Source organism: Catharus ustulatus, chromosome 12 (genome assembly GCF_009819885.2).
Source record: "Catharus ustulatus isolate bCatUst1 chromosome 12, bCatUst1.pri.v2, whole genome shotgun sequence".
Classification (NCBI taxonomy): Eukaryota; Metazoa; Chordata; class Aves; order Passeriformes; family Turdidae; genus Catharus; species Catharus ustulatus.
The window spans coordinates 7,351,342-7,367,398 of NC_046232.1; the positions used below are offsets into that span (position 1 = coordinate 7,351,342).

At 39.8% G+C, this 16,057-nt stretch overlaps 1 protein-coding gene across 1 annotated transcript in view; it reads left to right on the forward strand.

The window, feature by feature from the left end:
• ALDH1A2 (aldehyde dehydrogenase 1 family member A2) overlaps positions 1–16,057 on the forward strand; it is a 54,089-nt gene that overhangs the window by 19,407 nt on the left and 18,625 nt on the right. Inside the window, exons 2-7 of the mRNA XM_033071084.1 lie at positions 3,662–3,766; positions 3,995–4,135; positions 5,733–5,862; positions 10,935–10,996; positions 13,656–13,784; positions 13,914–14,027. Of these exons, the coding sequence (XP_032926975.1) occupies positions 3,662–3,766; positions 3,995–4,135; positions 5,733–5,862; positions 10,935–10,996; positions 13,656–13,784; positions 13,914–14,027 (681 nt within the window). The remainder of the gene's footprint in view (positions 1–3,661; positions 3,767–3,994; positions 4,136–5,732; positions 5,863–10,934; positions 10,997–13,655; positions 13,785–13,913; positions 14,028–16,057) is intronic.

Consider the following 16,057-nt stretch of genomic DNA (forward strand, 5'->3'; position numbering starts at 1 on the left):
CTTGGGTTTGTTCTTGGATAAATCTCTGCACTGACAGGGACGCCTCAGTACAGCAGCAAAGTCGGCCTTTTGTCTTTGCTCTGACGTTACTGCCATTGCTGCCTCTACAGAGAGTAAATGGCAAACAAAATGTTTGTGTATTCCAAGATTTTTCAAGTGCTCCCCTCTTCCCTTTGCCTTTTGGCACAATGCTGTTGATAGCACCCAACAGGCCAGGTTATTTAACTACCACAATACCACATAGCAAATGCATGACACATTATAGACTTTTTCTTCTCCCTACTGCATATCACAAAAGGTAACACTAGGACTCAAACAAAAACAAATTACCTCAGTAACTCCTGGAAAACTCAAGTGGTTAATCAGTTACCTTTTATTTACATATATATGCTTAATGCTGAATTAAGTTGTAAAAACCAAAGGCTGATTTATAGCCACAGTCAGCCTTAATTAACATTGATTCCAGGGGAATAGTAAATGTGAATAGCCTTCACAATTGAGGTTGAACAATGAACTCACTGGGTGTTGTCCAATTTGTAGCATGATTTACATGGAAGCAAGCCCTTCTTTTTCTAAGGTTACCCCTTTTTTATCTGGTGTTTAGGACGGGTTATATATAATCCATAGATAGGAACATTTGCTGTCAAATATTCTCTCTGATTTAGAGTCAGCCTTTACCATGGTCACTATAAATAAGGGAGAAAAAAACCCAATTTGAGGCTTTGCAGGGATTCCTTTTTCTTGCAATGTGTCATCGCTTCTCCATTTCATGGCATTTTTACGAAGTGGCCATAATGAAAGTCAGATTAAATGTACAGGATATATACATTTAATCAACAGCCATTGGAGTCAGTAGTGCTGGAAGAGTTATAAAAGCCCCTGTGAATGCAAATTTATTGCAAAAGAATCTGCGTCTCGGTGGTAGGAATATCTGCTGAATGGTACTACCTGACACAGAACACCTAAAACTTTCAAAAGTGAATTATTTAAGTGTAAGGCTTTGCTTGTAAAGCCGCCAGCTGCTGGATTTCAAGACTTGAAACTGTTCCAAAACATGGGACTAGGTACTTTATTTGTGCACTAGAGTAAATACTCTGATTTTACTGCCAATTTAAATGTGCTCAGTTTACAGTAATGAGCTTGTATAGGCAATACCTTGTTTATAGAAAGTGGAACAGGAAGAAACTAACATTAACCATTAACAGTAGCAATTTCTCTTGCTTTCAGCTCTAACTTTATGCCAAATAGATCCTTCCCATGTCCTATCTGAAATATTTACTATTGCTGTTCTTTTTCTAAGTCAGTGGGACAAATGGAGCATTCAATAAAATGATACAGCTTTTCCTTCCAGTCAGCTTGAATTGCAGCACTCTTTTGTAATTTCAAGGCACTATTTCTCATTCCTATGGTGAAATGCATTTCAAGAACAAATATATATCCTGTGTACTAGCAAACCTGATGATAAGTGTTAATCCCAGCAGAATGGAGTTAACATTTTTTAATCTATTTTAAAGAGAACAGACCACTTCTCTAAGGGCAGTGTACTGAATTGTGGCTGCCACAATTTCTCAGGTTCTTGTACTCAACCAAACTGCTTTATTCTTTCAATGCAGCTCACACGAGAAGCCCATGTGTTTATGTACATCCTGTCACCTTAAACAAACATGCTTACATCTTCTGTGGCCATCTGCTCCTGAAGCTGGAAGCTTTTCTCCCTTCCCCTCCCTCCTTAGCACCCCCCGACACACTCACTGGGTGCAGAGTTAACTCTGAGAAAACTCAGTGGAAAGCATGTAGTAAATTCCTTCTTCCACACAGGTCACAAATCTCAGTGGTTTTTTGCTTCACTTGCAGTCTAAAAGTGACAATGGTACACCAGAGGATTTTGGCTTATGGCATTGGTCATTAGAGATTGTGCTGGTGATTCTTTCACTGTCTCATTTTGTGTTAGCACCAGAATGTCCTAACAGGGACCAGTACTTGGGTTTGTTGAACAATGTCATCATTGAGCAGGAAGACACCAGCACAGTCTGAGGACCTCACAGTCCAAGGACACTAACAGGTTCAGGATAAATAGGGCATGCGAGGAGAGCAATGGCAATGGTGTGGTAGGTCCTGTCATAGGTAACCTCTGAATAACTAAACAGAAAGGGCAAGGGGGAGTAAAGAAAGGACAGACTCTGGAATGGATGGAGGGGCAGAGCCTGAAGTTTGAGGCACAGGGAAGATGAGGAAACACAACAGAAATACATCCATAATTGCAAAAGCACATGGAATTGTTGTTTTTTGTGCACATTCTATTGGCAGAGTCTTTTCCAGGCAGGCACAGGTTCCTCCCACACGGCCGCAGTGAGCCGGACACGAGCGAGCTCTGGAGCAGGAGCTGTGACACTGCACTCACTGTGGCACCCAGCCTGAGCTAACAAGCCCTGCTGAGAGAACACAGCTACAGCACTTCCATTTGGCTTGGAGAATAGGTTTGAGTAAGCTCATGTCTGGTAACTGAAAACTCTTGAGATGTATTTTTTGCCTTCATGTGTATAAAGATGAGCCAGTTTCTCTCACCTGTGTGTCTTTGATTGGAATGGAGACTCCTCAAGCTTTCAAAGGGTCCCTGTCTTTATAAACACAGCCCTGTATGGAAAAAAAAAAAAGAAACAACAAACCAAACCAAAACCCAGGTGGTGAACATTCCTTCTCTCTGCGTGTGAACTCCTGATTTCAGTGGAGTCAGGGGTAAAATTCCTGTGTATTTCAACAAGGCCAGGACATCTTCTTGCACATTTAAAGTTGTATTTCATGGAATCCAATAAAAGTACATTGATATCTGGACTCCAAGGAACCCAAATGGTGTCTGGACTTTTTGAACACTTCCATTCTTAGAGAGATTTAAAAGACAGAAGGAGTCTGAATACCTGGAAAACTTTTTGCTCCGTCATTTTCATTAGTGCCTTCTTTAATACTTGCTAATAACTAATTGCATTCTGTTCTTAAAAGTCATTCAGCAGAAAATAACTGACATGTATGCAGCTACCAGAAAAAATCTACTTTAAATAACTCATTTGTCACTACCTTTTCCAAGACAGCTGTTGTCAGCGCCATTACCATTTAAATTTGTTTTGCCCCTGACAATTAAAATATCAACACTGAGAGAATGTAACAATTTCCATTGTTCCTAGCAGATAAGCAAGTTTGGTTTGTGCTGCAAGCCGTCACTGTAGCCATAATTAACTGACTGTGTATTGAAGAACTGTGATGTTTGAGATTATTCAGCCTTGACTGGGATGTATCAGTGACTAAATGTTTACTTACTGAACTGAGTGATTACTCCAAATCCTTATCTTGTCTCCAGCAGTTTCAAGGCTTTTTCTCTGATACAGCTATTTCTTTTTTTAGTTTATTTGTTACAGTTTTTGAACCAAATCTGAACATCAACCAATATGTAGACTTTGATGTTGCTTCTATAATGACACTGCTGTAGAATACAGAAAGACATCAGGGGCTGACCTCAGCCTGAACTCTTGAAAACTGTAATTTTCACACACAAAAATAAGTTTCAGTTCTTTTGTATTAGAATCTGCAGCTTTTCTCCCAAGTTTGTTGTTATATACATTACTGTTTGTTCATGCAAGAGACCTGATGATGTTTCTTCCTTTTCTAGATTTTCATCAATAATGAGTGGCAGAATTCTGAAAGTGGAAGAATATTCCCAGTATATAATCCAGCAACAGGAGAACAAATCTGTGACATTCAGGAAGCTGACAAGGTAATGTATGAATAGCAATATGTTTAATGTATAAATTAAATGTATAACAGATAATAGAAATGTATAAATAGATAAAATTAACCAGTCCAGAATAGCATTATTGGACAGTTCTTTTACTAATCATATTTCCAAAACCTGTCATGTGACTAAGGCTGTATAACAGCAGATTCTGTAAGCCTGCTTGTGTTATTTACCTGTGTCTTCAATCTTCTTCTTCCTTTTTCCCAGGTTGATACGGACAAGGCAGTGAGGGCAGCTCGGCTGGCTTTTTCCCTGGGTTCTGTTTGGAGGAGAATGGATGCCTCAGAAAGAGGCCATCTTTTGGATAAGTTAGCAGACTTGGTTGAAAGGGACAGGGCAATTCTTGCTGTAAGTGGCACATAAAAATCAGTAGTCAAATGAGTTGTCAGTTTTACATTCTGAGAGCTGATTTGTTCGTGAATGGGTTGATATGAATTGTACCTGAAAACCACCCACAGCTTCCTGGCTGAAATGGCTCTACTTACAACATGATGCAAAACCCATGAAAGCCAACAAGAGGCTTCCAGTGGGCTCAGATCAGCTATAAAGTCACACAAAAGCAGGGGTGTGCACATGTGCCTGCCTGCCATGCACACCTGTAACTCCTCTGGAATAAGAAATGGCAGGTTGGGATGATTTGTGCAGACAGGAGGGGAAGGGCAAAGTGAAGTGCTTAGGGACACTGAGCTGCTGACACAAATTCCGGGTGCGGCTCCGTTTCACTGCTGGATGAAGCCATCGGAACGGTGGCATTGTTAATGTTGTTTTCCGCATGTCAAGTGCTTTGAACTAAGCCCATGAACATCTTAATTCCAGCTTTGTCAACACTTAAATCATCTTACCGCCAGCAGCTACTGTAAAATCGCCATGGGGAGAAGGAAGTGCACAGCAAATCAAGTTTACTCTGCCTGTCATTTAATTTTTATTTCTGGAGCCAAGTTCTTTACTGAGTTGCACTGCAGGCAGTGCCATTAATTGCTCTTGGGGATATAAGTCAGTGCAGAATTAGGCCTCCATTCTTCTCTATAGAAACTCATTTGATGGTTGGTGTATTACACATGGGCGTCCTTTGCCCATTCTTAATGATTTCTGTTAGACAGCTATTGAGAACGAGTTAAGCTAGTCAACATCTTAAGATATTTTATTGGATTTCTTTTTTTTTTTTTGCTAAATGATCTTAGGAACCCCTAAGAGGATAACTTATAAGATACTTTTAAAAATAGGAATATTAACTAAAAAATAAAGACATTAGCTTGTTAATTTATGAGCTTCCCTAGAGGAAAGTTTGTTTATTTGGTGGCAATAAATAAACTGGCTGTACAGTATAGATATCTCAGACCTCAGCAGGAGTCTTGGCAACCATATAGAGAAATTTTTATATTCACATCAATTATATAAAGAGGGATGTGTCCATTCTTCTCTTTATGGATTCAGATCATTAATACAGGGTTACAAGGAGCCCCCTCTCAGCTGTTATCATTAACATAACAGAACCCAGTCTGACAGGCATTTTCATCTTGGCTCCTGATTAAAGCAATTCAGCATTTATAGATCTGGACCAAACACAGTGGCTATTAGGTTCAAAGTACACAAAGGCACACGTACATGCATGTGGATACACACATAAACCCACAAGACAGACAGACAAACTCACATAAACACACACATATATTCTTAAAATCATAGCCATTCCATAATACTCAAGAAGAAACCAGTTTGGGTTTTTCAAAGAAATACTTTTTGTTCACGTTTGTGAGAAGAAGTAACAAAGGGGATCAGATAATTGTTCTGAACCTTCTGTGTTAAAATTACACCAAGGTGTAGCTGATTGGTCTTCACTAAAATCTTTGTTATGGTTCAAGAGCTGTTAAGATGGTGAATACTCAGGTACAATAGTCCAAATATGTCACTATACTTACATCTCTTTATTTTTCTTGTCCTTCAGACTATGGAATCACTGAACAGTGGCAAACCGTTCTTGCAAGCTTTCTATGTAGATCTCCAAGGCGTCATAAAAACCTTGAGGTATTATGCTGGTTGGGCAGACAAAATCCATGGAATGACCATTCCTGTAGGTAAGGGGAATTAAAGCACAGCTATGCATTAAACCTTCTCATGGCCAGACTACAGCTGAGTAGCTCACAGCTTTGTGGTAAGCAGAGGAAAAGCCTGGGTTCCTCCTACAGTGTGTAGTGTGTTTCTGAAGCAGATATTGGAAAGTCAGGAAGGGCAGGACTGGGTGCCCTACTCTTGTTATGGCCACATGCACATGTGAGGAGGGCCTGGTTTCTTTTGCATGTGTCCATCTGAGAAGAACACAGCTCAATACCTACATGTAATTATTGATACACATGTAAAAATGGATGAGGTACAAGCCTGAAAAATACCTCAGAACTCGTGAAAATAGTTGGGTGCCTGTTTAAGAAACAGTATCATTATGTATAGATCTTATTTGTATATGTCTTCTTACTGCTTATGCCAATAATTTTACCTTGGACTAACACTGGATCTAACTTAATTTATACTTTTAGTGCATTCTTAATGTTACTATAGAGAACTACATACATATGAGATTTTTTTTTTTTTAATAGATGCTTCTTCAAATCATTCAGTGGGATGAGTTTTATATTGTATATATGAGAGAAACCTTCATGCATTCTAGGAAATCACTATGTTTTTATTCTTTAGCTAAAGAGATATGAAAAAATCCTTACTATTATTTAACAAGTCTCTTCCTCCTGCCCCTCCCTCCCAGCTGTTTAACAAATACAGGCTGCATTGTCTGATGCAAACATACTCATCTGCAGTCTGGATGCACCAAGTGCTATAATTACACAACATGGCAAAATAGCAGAAAATGATTTTATGTAGTGCAGTCATTAAGACTAGTGCACTGATCTTTCACCTGCATAAAATAAATGTCTGGAAAAACGTTAAGGAAAATGAACATTCATTATGTGGATTCTTTTTGGCTTCATGGTGCATGTGTTCATTGCACATGCATGTTTATTCCACTTTACCCAGTAAGGCCAGGAGGCCACACTCAGGGGTAAATGCCCTTTGCAGTTGCCCAGCTATTTCCCTGTTGTTTCACTGTGCACACAGTGAGTGCACTCACTCACCTCTCTACAGCAAAGAACCAAACTACCCAAGTGAGGCAAGCAGATAAATTGAAAATGTGCCTCCAAAATTTTTAGGAGGGAAACATCGTGTAACTCTTCTTGCAGTGTTACTCATCTTGGTGTTTCACCTTATTAAAACTGCAAAGTGTGCTGACTGGTGTTTATCTTCACTATCTTATTTTCACCAAAGAAATGACAATAATAATAATTCAGGTGTAGACATAGCTGCAAGGACTCAAAGTTTTCCACAGTCATTTAGGCTGAGATTCGTAAATCCCAGTTTTGCTGTTTGCACTTCACATTTAATCATACAAAAGTGCAGACCACACTATAAATTCATGTATTCAGCAAATTTCCTGTTCCCTAATCTCTTTCTCCCTGGTCAGTGAATGCCTCCTTCTCACTCTTTAGCCCCACAGGTACACAGAAATTAGGTCAGCCACCAAAAGGCACTGCCAGATTAAGGAGAATAAATATTCTCTGCTTATTCTTGGTTTCAAGTACCTTATAGGATAAAATCTGATTTTTTTTTCAGTAAGGTGGACTATGCTGGGCAAAAAGAAGGCGCATTTTCAGCATGCCTTCCTCAGGACAAACTTTGTGCTAACACAGTTTTCAGTAGTGTAGAATCATAAGTGCATTCACAGATCTTCAGGGGATCAATTAGTTCTTCTTCGTTTAACACTTCTCTTTATGCCTCTACTTTCACAGTATAAATTTGTCATTCTCATGAAGCTATTTTAGGGCAATGCCGGTGTTAAACAGCAGTGCTCTTTACATTCACTTCTCATCAGCTCACCAAAGATAAACAAGACAACAAAACCAAAAAACCCCACTATTAAATCTTGTCTTCCTATTCACTGTGCTCATAAACCTGAAACTTCCCAATCTTTTGTTGTTCCTGTTTTTGTTAAAGTTTTCTTTTCCTGTAAAATAAAAATAGGCAATTGATAGACAAGTAGAAGAAGTGTGTTTTACAGTCACATTCCTTTTGGTCCCAGAGCTACAAAACCTTCAGACTGCCCTTTGCTTGCTCCCATGCGTAAAGCCTTGATGATTTAAATTAAAACAGAATGAGGCTAGACCAGAAACTGTTAAACTAATAAACTGAATGCAAGCTGAAATGTATCTTTAAAGCAATATATGCTATGATATAGTTTAAAGAACCAATTCAGCTCTCCTCACCCACTTGTTTGCTGTGTCCTGCTTTATGAGGCTTGGGTTGTTATGCAAATAAAAAATCCATGTTGGAGACTCCTGATGGAAATCTGAGCAAACACATCTGTGCAAGATATTGCTGTCCCAAAGTGAGATCCCTGGATAAATGGACTTGCTTCCTGATTAAAAAAATTAAAATCTTTGGCCCAGGTGCTAAGCAGCTGCAAATTGATCTTGCCCTATTAATATCAGTGAGGACGGAAGAATGTCAGTTTACTTCAGCTGAGTATATTAAAAAAGAAAAACCCTTTTAACACAAAATTTTAGATTGGATGTAGGATCACTGTCTGGTCCCTCTCAGGCAATGTTCTTCTGGCAGTCAGCTAGTGAAGGGTAAGAGTAACAATCATCAGCCACTGCATCTTAGAATAAGGGTCATTAGCATGACTTAAAACTCTCAAGCATTTAAAAAGTCTCCTATATAATTTCTAAGCACAAGGGACCTTTCTGTGCTCATTGTTTAGAATAATGGAATTAAGTTCATTTAATTCTTGAGTTACTTTGTCTTGGTAACAGCTTGCTCTGCATTATGGACAGGGTGGCTCTCAGATGCACCTTTGGCCTGTCCAGAGACATTCAAAGCTTCTGAATAACTTCAAGTCACGTATGTTCCCAAAGATATTGTTAGAAAGCAACCTCAAAAATCCCATCTTGACAGAAAATCTGTGGATGATGAACTTTGGAAGTAGGTGTCAAAAAGGGCAGCTGTCTAGAGTCTAGTGGGAGACAGCAGGGAGAGCAGCTCTGCATGGGAGGCATCGCTCTGCGGAAAGAACGTTCTGCCTACGCTGGGCAGAATTAACCACCATTTGTCTGCCTTGGCAAGAGGTTCAGGTTATCTATAACTCTGTGTGATGAAGCACGCAGACATGTGGCAGTGATTATGCAGTGACAATCCAAAGTCAGACAGTGCTAATGTAAGTGTGTTACTGTTATGTTGCCACCATCCTTCTGGATGAGAACCCACCTCTCACAGTACTACCGAGTACAAGCTGGTATTTTTAACTGACTCCTCTGTATTCTTCTGGAGCACTTAGACAGTTTTGCTTGTATGTACTTCTCTGTATTTTGACTTCACTTCTGTCAGATCTGATGAATTTTCCTGTGGTCTGTGAACCACTGCTAGCATCTGTGAAAGATAACCTGGAAAACTAAACTGATCATCTCAGTCTGTGACACAAATATTCTCATCTCCACTGGGGAGTTGTCAAACACCTGGAGATCAAAACATTACAATGACCTTTTGTCAATGCAGCACAAACCAACTGACAAACTATTTTCTTCTGCCTTTTCCTGAATCTCTTTTCTCTCTTTCCCTCCCTCCTTTATTTTTTTTCTGTTATGTCCCTTGTCTTGGTTGCAGACTATTGTTACCTTTCTAATAATTATTTTGTATCTGGCTCCCAGCTGACATATTAGCTACACTAGCTCAGGTTTCTACTGAGCAAATCCTGTAAAGTAGATGGATAGAAATAAGCAGACCTGACAATAAGCTATTTCTAATCAAATTCAGGTCGAAGTCTTTTCTTAAACCCAAGAAACTTTAAGGATTAACCTGTTTATTGTTACCAGCTATATCTTAGAGGATATTGCAGCAGGTTCCCAAAACATACTCTCCACTGTGAAGTCAGGCCCTTCCCCAATATTGCACAAGGGTGGTTGCAGCTCTGGACTGAACGGGGGAGAGGCCAGGGCAGCCACTTCCCAGCGAGGCTGGGAGGGAAAGCACATACCCTGTGTCAGACAGAACAATGGGGGCAAAAGCCCTGTAATCTCTCCTTCTCCTCCTCTTACTCCTTTCCGCTGTCTAACCTTTTCTTATCCTGGTAAATCATCTCCTGCCATTAAGCCTAGGTAACCTCATCATTCTCACATACTTAGCTGAAATTATTTTCCCAAGTTAAGAGATTTGAGTTTTTCTAGATGACCAAGCATTACAGGCCAAGGGGCACATTCAGCTCATGCCTTTAGCATGGTTTTCCCTCAGCTGCAGCCTCACTGAAAAACATCTGACCTAAATTCAGAGATAGTTTGATAGTCTGGGCTAGCTCATGCAGCCACGAGACTCAACTGAGGTACAAAGGTGCAGTAAATCTACTTTGCACAGATGCAGGCCGAGCACACTAACAAAGCTACTGGTTAGACAGTACCTTAATTGATCCTTTAACTGGTTCCCACACAGCAGGTCCCTTTCTGGCTCTTTGTTGACTGGGAAGAAACCTGCATGTGCAACCTCAGCATGTGCTCCCAGACCACAGGAAGTAAATGACGCTGGGTGACAAAAGTCACAAATTTTCCCTCTTCATTCCACATCTAGAGATTGTGGTACATCATTCCATCACTTCACACTCCCCGTGTCCTCGATGGCAGATGAGTCAGCTGCATGTTACTCTATTGCCCCACACTGGGTTGTAGATACACCTTTATATTGCTGTGTTCCACTCATGCCTTTCAGGAAATTGCCTTTGTGACTCTTCACTTCTCTCACCCTTAAATCAGCTGAGACCAGTAAGTGCTTCCATGCTACTGCAATTTTTTTGTACAGTACAGCTCTTTGCCAAGGAACAAAGCAGGTTACTTGCTGATGGGAAGCCTGCTTCCTTTGTTCTACAGAAAGAACAATTAGGTTGCTCCTGAACCTAGGTTTCCCATGCTGGCTCACAAAAAAACACTTCCACGACTTCTTTATTTCTTTTACTGCCATCAAAGGCTGATGCTTGGAGTTTTTTCCCTCCCTCTATTTTAATTTTTTTTTTGTTCTGCCAAGTCAAACTGCACTTGAGAGTAAGCATGCTCATCTGTTTCAGATGGAGATTATTTTACGTTTACAAGACATGAACCCATCGGAGTGTGTGGACAGATCATCCCTGTGAGTATCTCTACTAGTGCTTTCTATTTATTTTCATTTGAACCAGCTCTCTTTAAAGACACATAAAACATGGTCTTCAGCTATGTGTGTTTTCCATTACGAAAAAAGCTGAGCTCATATTGTTGACATATCTTTAACAGCCTCCCTGCAAATGCTTATTTGAACATGCTAATAGGGTTTAGGCTCTGTTATTAGGAGTTAAGTTCTCAAGTCATAGAATTCACATGATTAAAATAAGCAAAGCAAAACACCGTGCTAATATGCTGTCAGTGGTTATGGATGTTCACACAACTTATGGAAAATTGATGCTTTGCTGTGGTAGTCTCTTTATTTATTTAGTTTTTACTGTGATTTAACAGGCTCCTCAGTTCCTGGGAGAATGTGATGTATTTTAATTCCATTCTTTCCTGCTATTTCTTTTACAAGGCTGGAGGAGAAAAGGAAACTCCAGGAGACATATCATTACAATTAACATTGTGTAGCTAATAGAAGACATGAAATGTTTGTTTTATTTGTTGTGAGAGAGAAACAGATCATTTAATCAAATCCAATACTCCCCCTACACCCCAGCAGACACCCTCATAATAAAACCTTGCTGAACACTGCATGGGAATTGCACTGAAAGGGTAACTTTTTCAGCTTTGGCAGAAATTTCAATGGGAGGCTCACATATAGCTATTAAAATATTGCATGGAAGCTTTTTTGCTTGACAAAACACTGGGGGACTAATCAGGCCATTCTCTGAATTTTTTATTGATGTTGATATTTTATTTTCTTCACATTACCACAAAGCCACTAAACAGAAACACGGAGCAATTCCATTACAAAAGGAGCAGCCAGAAAAGATTACTTTAACAATGTTAAGCCCTTTCCCCCTATTTATATTTGTTGCTATTTCATGTCTTTGTTAAGGGGTGGCTTTTGTGTTTGGCACTCAGCAGAAACCAGAGAAAAGTGCAATGACTCAGAGAGTCTGTGGCTACAGCCATCCTGCAAACACCTACACACTCTCTTAACTTGGTCCTTATGAATGAAAGATTCCACAGCTCTGTCCCTGTTCCTCAGGCAGGCACACAGACAAGCATTTACTAAATGACAGCCCCAACATCCAGCATTGCTGGACATCTCTTATGTTTTTTCACTGAGCTTAACTGACAGACCTGCTGAAGAAACTTGGCCACAGGCTGAGGATCATGCCAAAAGTCAGAATACCAGCCATGTACCGTACATTTGTTCTTCCCTCAGTTTTGTCCTCCAAAGCCTGAAGATGGCTGTCATATCCATCTATTCTAACACCACTGCTGATCTGTTCTGTATTTCCTCCGTGCTACCAGTCCCAGAGGACAGCCCAGGCCGCTGCATGTGCTTGGCCATTGCCTGAGCAAATACATTATTCAAAAATAAAATTAAACAGCAAGTCTAACACTGAACTCCTCATCCTCTTTCACATCCCAGCTTCCATCAAAACATGTGCTCTTTGGCAGTGCTGTAGCATAAACAGGGCTATATAGTACCCTATAAAACTGCTGTGAGCTCTCCTTGCAATGCCATTAGAAGTGCAGGCTGTTAGCACACTGCTGGCCCGACAGCTCCCCTCCCAGGTTTATGTACTGGAGATGGAATTAAAACATCACTTTGTCTCCGGAGTTTATAAACAACAGAGGGAGTAAAAAATTGGGTGTTCAGTGAAGGAAAGACAGTTGTGTATTTTTTCAAGCTAGCCAGGGGCTAGAGAGATGTCTGAGAGTGGCAGCTGATATGCATCAGGCAGCAACACGTTCTGGCCAGTGACTCTGTGACTGATATTTTCTATTCTCCTTTTAAAAGAAACTGTTGCATGCATTTGTAAGAGTGATGGTGCAAATACAGTTATTTTATTACTCTGACATTTTCACAAAAATCATCAGGACTATCCACTTAACCTGCTAGCATCAGGCCTTGGTGCAAAAGGCTCATTACTTTTATCTTTATCCAAGGCATGTTTTGTGCATTGAACTAATATAATTCACCATATCATCTGCTGCAGTTCAGTGAAGTTATAATGAATTACAATACAAAATTTTATAGGAGTGAAGTGTTTTTCAACTTGTTTTTTACTGTCCTTTTAACATCTTCCATGTAAATTTCTTGGTAAGATGTCTTAAAGAAAAATAAATGCTTTGATTGAACATTGACATTTATGGAATTGTTATTGTAATTCCAACAATGAAGGATTATATAATTTTGAGTATAAGTTTTGTATCTTAAGATGTATTCAGGGATATGAAATTTACATCCAAAACTGCTTCAACATGAGCAAACAGTTCTTTCCAAATGTATCAGAAGCAAGACCTATTTTCATGGGGGAATTAAAAGTGCTAATAGCAAATCAGTAAATTAAATAAAAGGCTGTGACTTTAAAAATTAACAGATAATGGAATTTTTTAAATGGAGATTGCAGGTGGGGGTTGAATTTCTTTGAAGAGGAGAGAAAGAACTAAGAAGTCATTGTTGTTGCTTTCTTAATGGTAGTAATTTAAAAAAAAATCCTTGCTTTGTGCTGGGAAAGATTTATGTTGAGGATCAGCCTGAGAAATAAGTGAGGTATCAGCTTGACATCTTGAAAACAAAACACCACGGCAATATTTTTCCATCTATCAACTTTTTTTTTTTCCTACAGTGGAACTTCCCCCTGCTGATGTTTGCATGGAAGATTGCTCCAGCTCTGTGCTGTGGCAATACAGTAGTTATTAAACCAGCAGAACAAACACCACTCAGTGCTCTCTATATGGGTGCCCTCATCAAAGAGGTAAGAATAACTGGGGGGAGTGATTCTGTCTCTCCTTGTGGGGAGGGACCCACCAGCACATCCCTGCTTTAATGTGCTCTAACAGTTCTCATAAGTCATGCTTACCTTCATTCATTCCTATTTTCACAGGCTGGCTTTCCACCAGGAGTTGTCAATATTTTGCCAGGATTTGGTCCAATTGTTGGTGCAGCCATAGCCTCTCATGTTGGCATTGATAAAATTGCTTTCACTGGATCCACTGAGGTAAGAGGATTCACACATTACTGTAAAACGTGGATAAATACTTCAGTCCTTGTGCTACATTTCTTATTGTCACTGAGTAGAAGAGTTACATCTAAACAACAGTGGTCTGTGCTTCCCAGCTAAACTTATGTACCACAGGACTTCCCAAGCAAAACGGCTCCTTTCCTCCAGCCCCTGCTGTGCTCGGCACCTCAGCACAGGAGATATGCCTGGAAAAATATTACTGGGATTTCCTGTGGGCTTATGAGGATGTGAATCACATGCAAGTAGGCAGAACATCCCGTGTATATCATAGCACACATAAATACTGCTTTAACATCCATAATTTGTGTATCCTGCTGTACTTGGGGAAATGGGAGAGGAAGGGAGCAAATTGTGCAAATATACTTCAGCTTCGATGCTGCATTCAAGTGTATTGAGGATGAGGAGGAGGCCTAAAAAGGAAAGAATGCAGGGAGAAAAGGAGATTGTCCAAGGTGTCAGTTCCCAAAATGATGGAAAGAAGCTGGTCAGAGAATGAAGGGAGTCAGTTGATTCCTGGATGCCAAAATGCCTTTCTCTGAGTCTATGCTGCAGATGTTAGAGAGGAGGCTCTCTGAAGATGCAGGCTGCAATCTACAGCAAGACTAACCCCCAAAACTCTCGTCACGTCTTGCTCTCAAATATGTGCCAAGCTGGCTGTTATCAGGGTTGGGGTGGGGATGACAGAGGTACTCCAGACTGAAGTCACAGGAGAAGGGGCCTTATCTCATCGTCTGAAGGCAGACAGAAAGGAATCTCTGTGGGAGTTTCAGGGCTGGTTATATTTAGAGAGTGCTAAACCCAGCCCTTTTCAATTCAAAATCTGACAACCTATTGTATGGAGGGAGCTAAACCCCAGGGAACCAGTCCCTCTTTGATATGTTTGACTCCCACTCGTGGCAGTGGAAGGCTTTAGGCATCCCAGGGATACTGCTCTTCACATGAGGCAATTTGTTTTTTGATTTGTGTTGATGAATTCACTGACCATACAGCCCTACTAGGTATGTAAGGGTATCTCCCTGGTGGGCCCAAGGATTGCAGAGACCTGCTCAATTATTTCATATAAATTATTCTGTAATTGAGTTTGCAAGTCACACACAAACCTAAATTACCAGTAAAATGTAGCTGCAGTTGTGTGCCTAATTTGCACACACAGGTGTTTTGTAATTACTACACTATATGCCTGTACATGATTTTTTAATGACAACTTCAGATTCTAATATACACAGGTTACTTTCTAAGTCAATGGCTACATCAGATTTCAGATTATTCTATGGAATTACTCTAGTCATTACGTCTCCTGTATCCAATTAAGATTAGCATCCTGGAATACTGAAAATTTTAATATGAGCTGATTACCCCCCATAAATGAAGTTGAAACAATTGTTTTCATAAAGATATGTGGTCTCTGTTTAAGATAAATATTCTATTATACAGGATGTTGCACTGTTTGGAAGAGAAAAAATACAGATGGGTTAGGTTTCAAAGTTGTCTCTTGTAGCCAAAATAAATTTTTATTGTAGTTCCAGACAGCTTTAGTTTTAATAGGCGTTTAAACTCAAAAGCTGTGGGTTTTATACTAACTCAGTGCCTACCTTTAAAAGCCTTACTAATAGGAAGTGAAAAGCATTACAGAGATGAAAAAGCAATTCTCTAAGAACCTAAAGCAAGAACAGATGGATCGTTTTAATGCAGAGTTAGTGTAAACTATTCCATATTGTTTCTGATTTCCTGTAACACTGAATTTTTGTAACAGCAAGTCAACATTGTAACATTTTAAACACCAAGTTCTGATATGAGCTGGACTATAGTCTCTGACTCCTCCAAAGCAGATTTCAATTTCTAGTGAAATAATAATGGAAATATTTTGTCTCTCTGGTACTTGTCTGAAGCACATCCACTGTACACTCCAGTGATGGGGATTTCCAATAGCCATTAGGTGTATAAACACCACGTATGAACTCCATTCCAGCCATGTGCTAGTTAAGGCCGTTCATGATGGGAAAGTT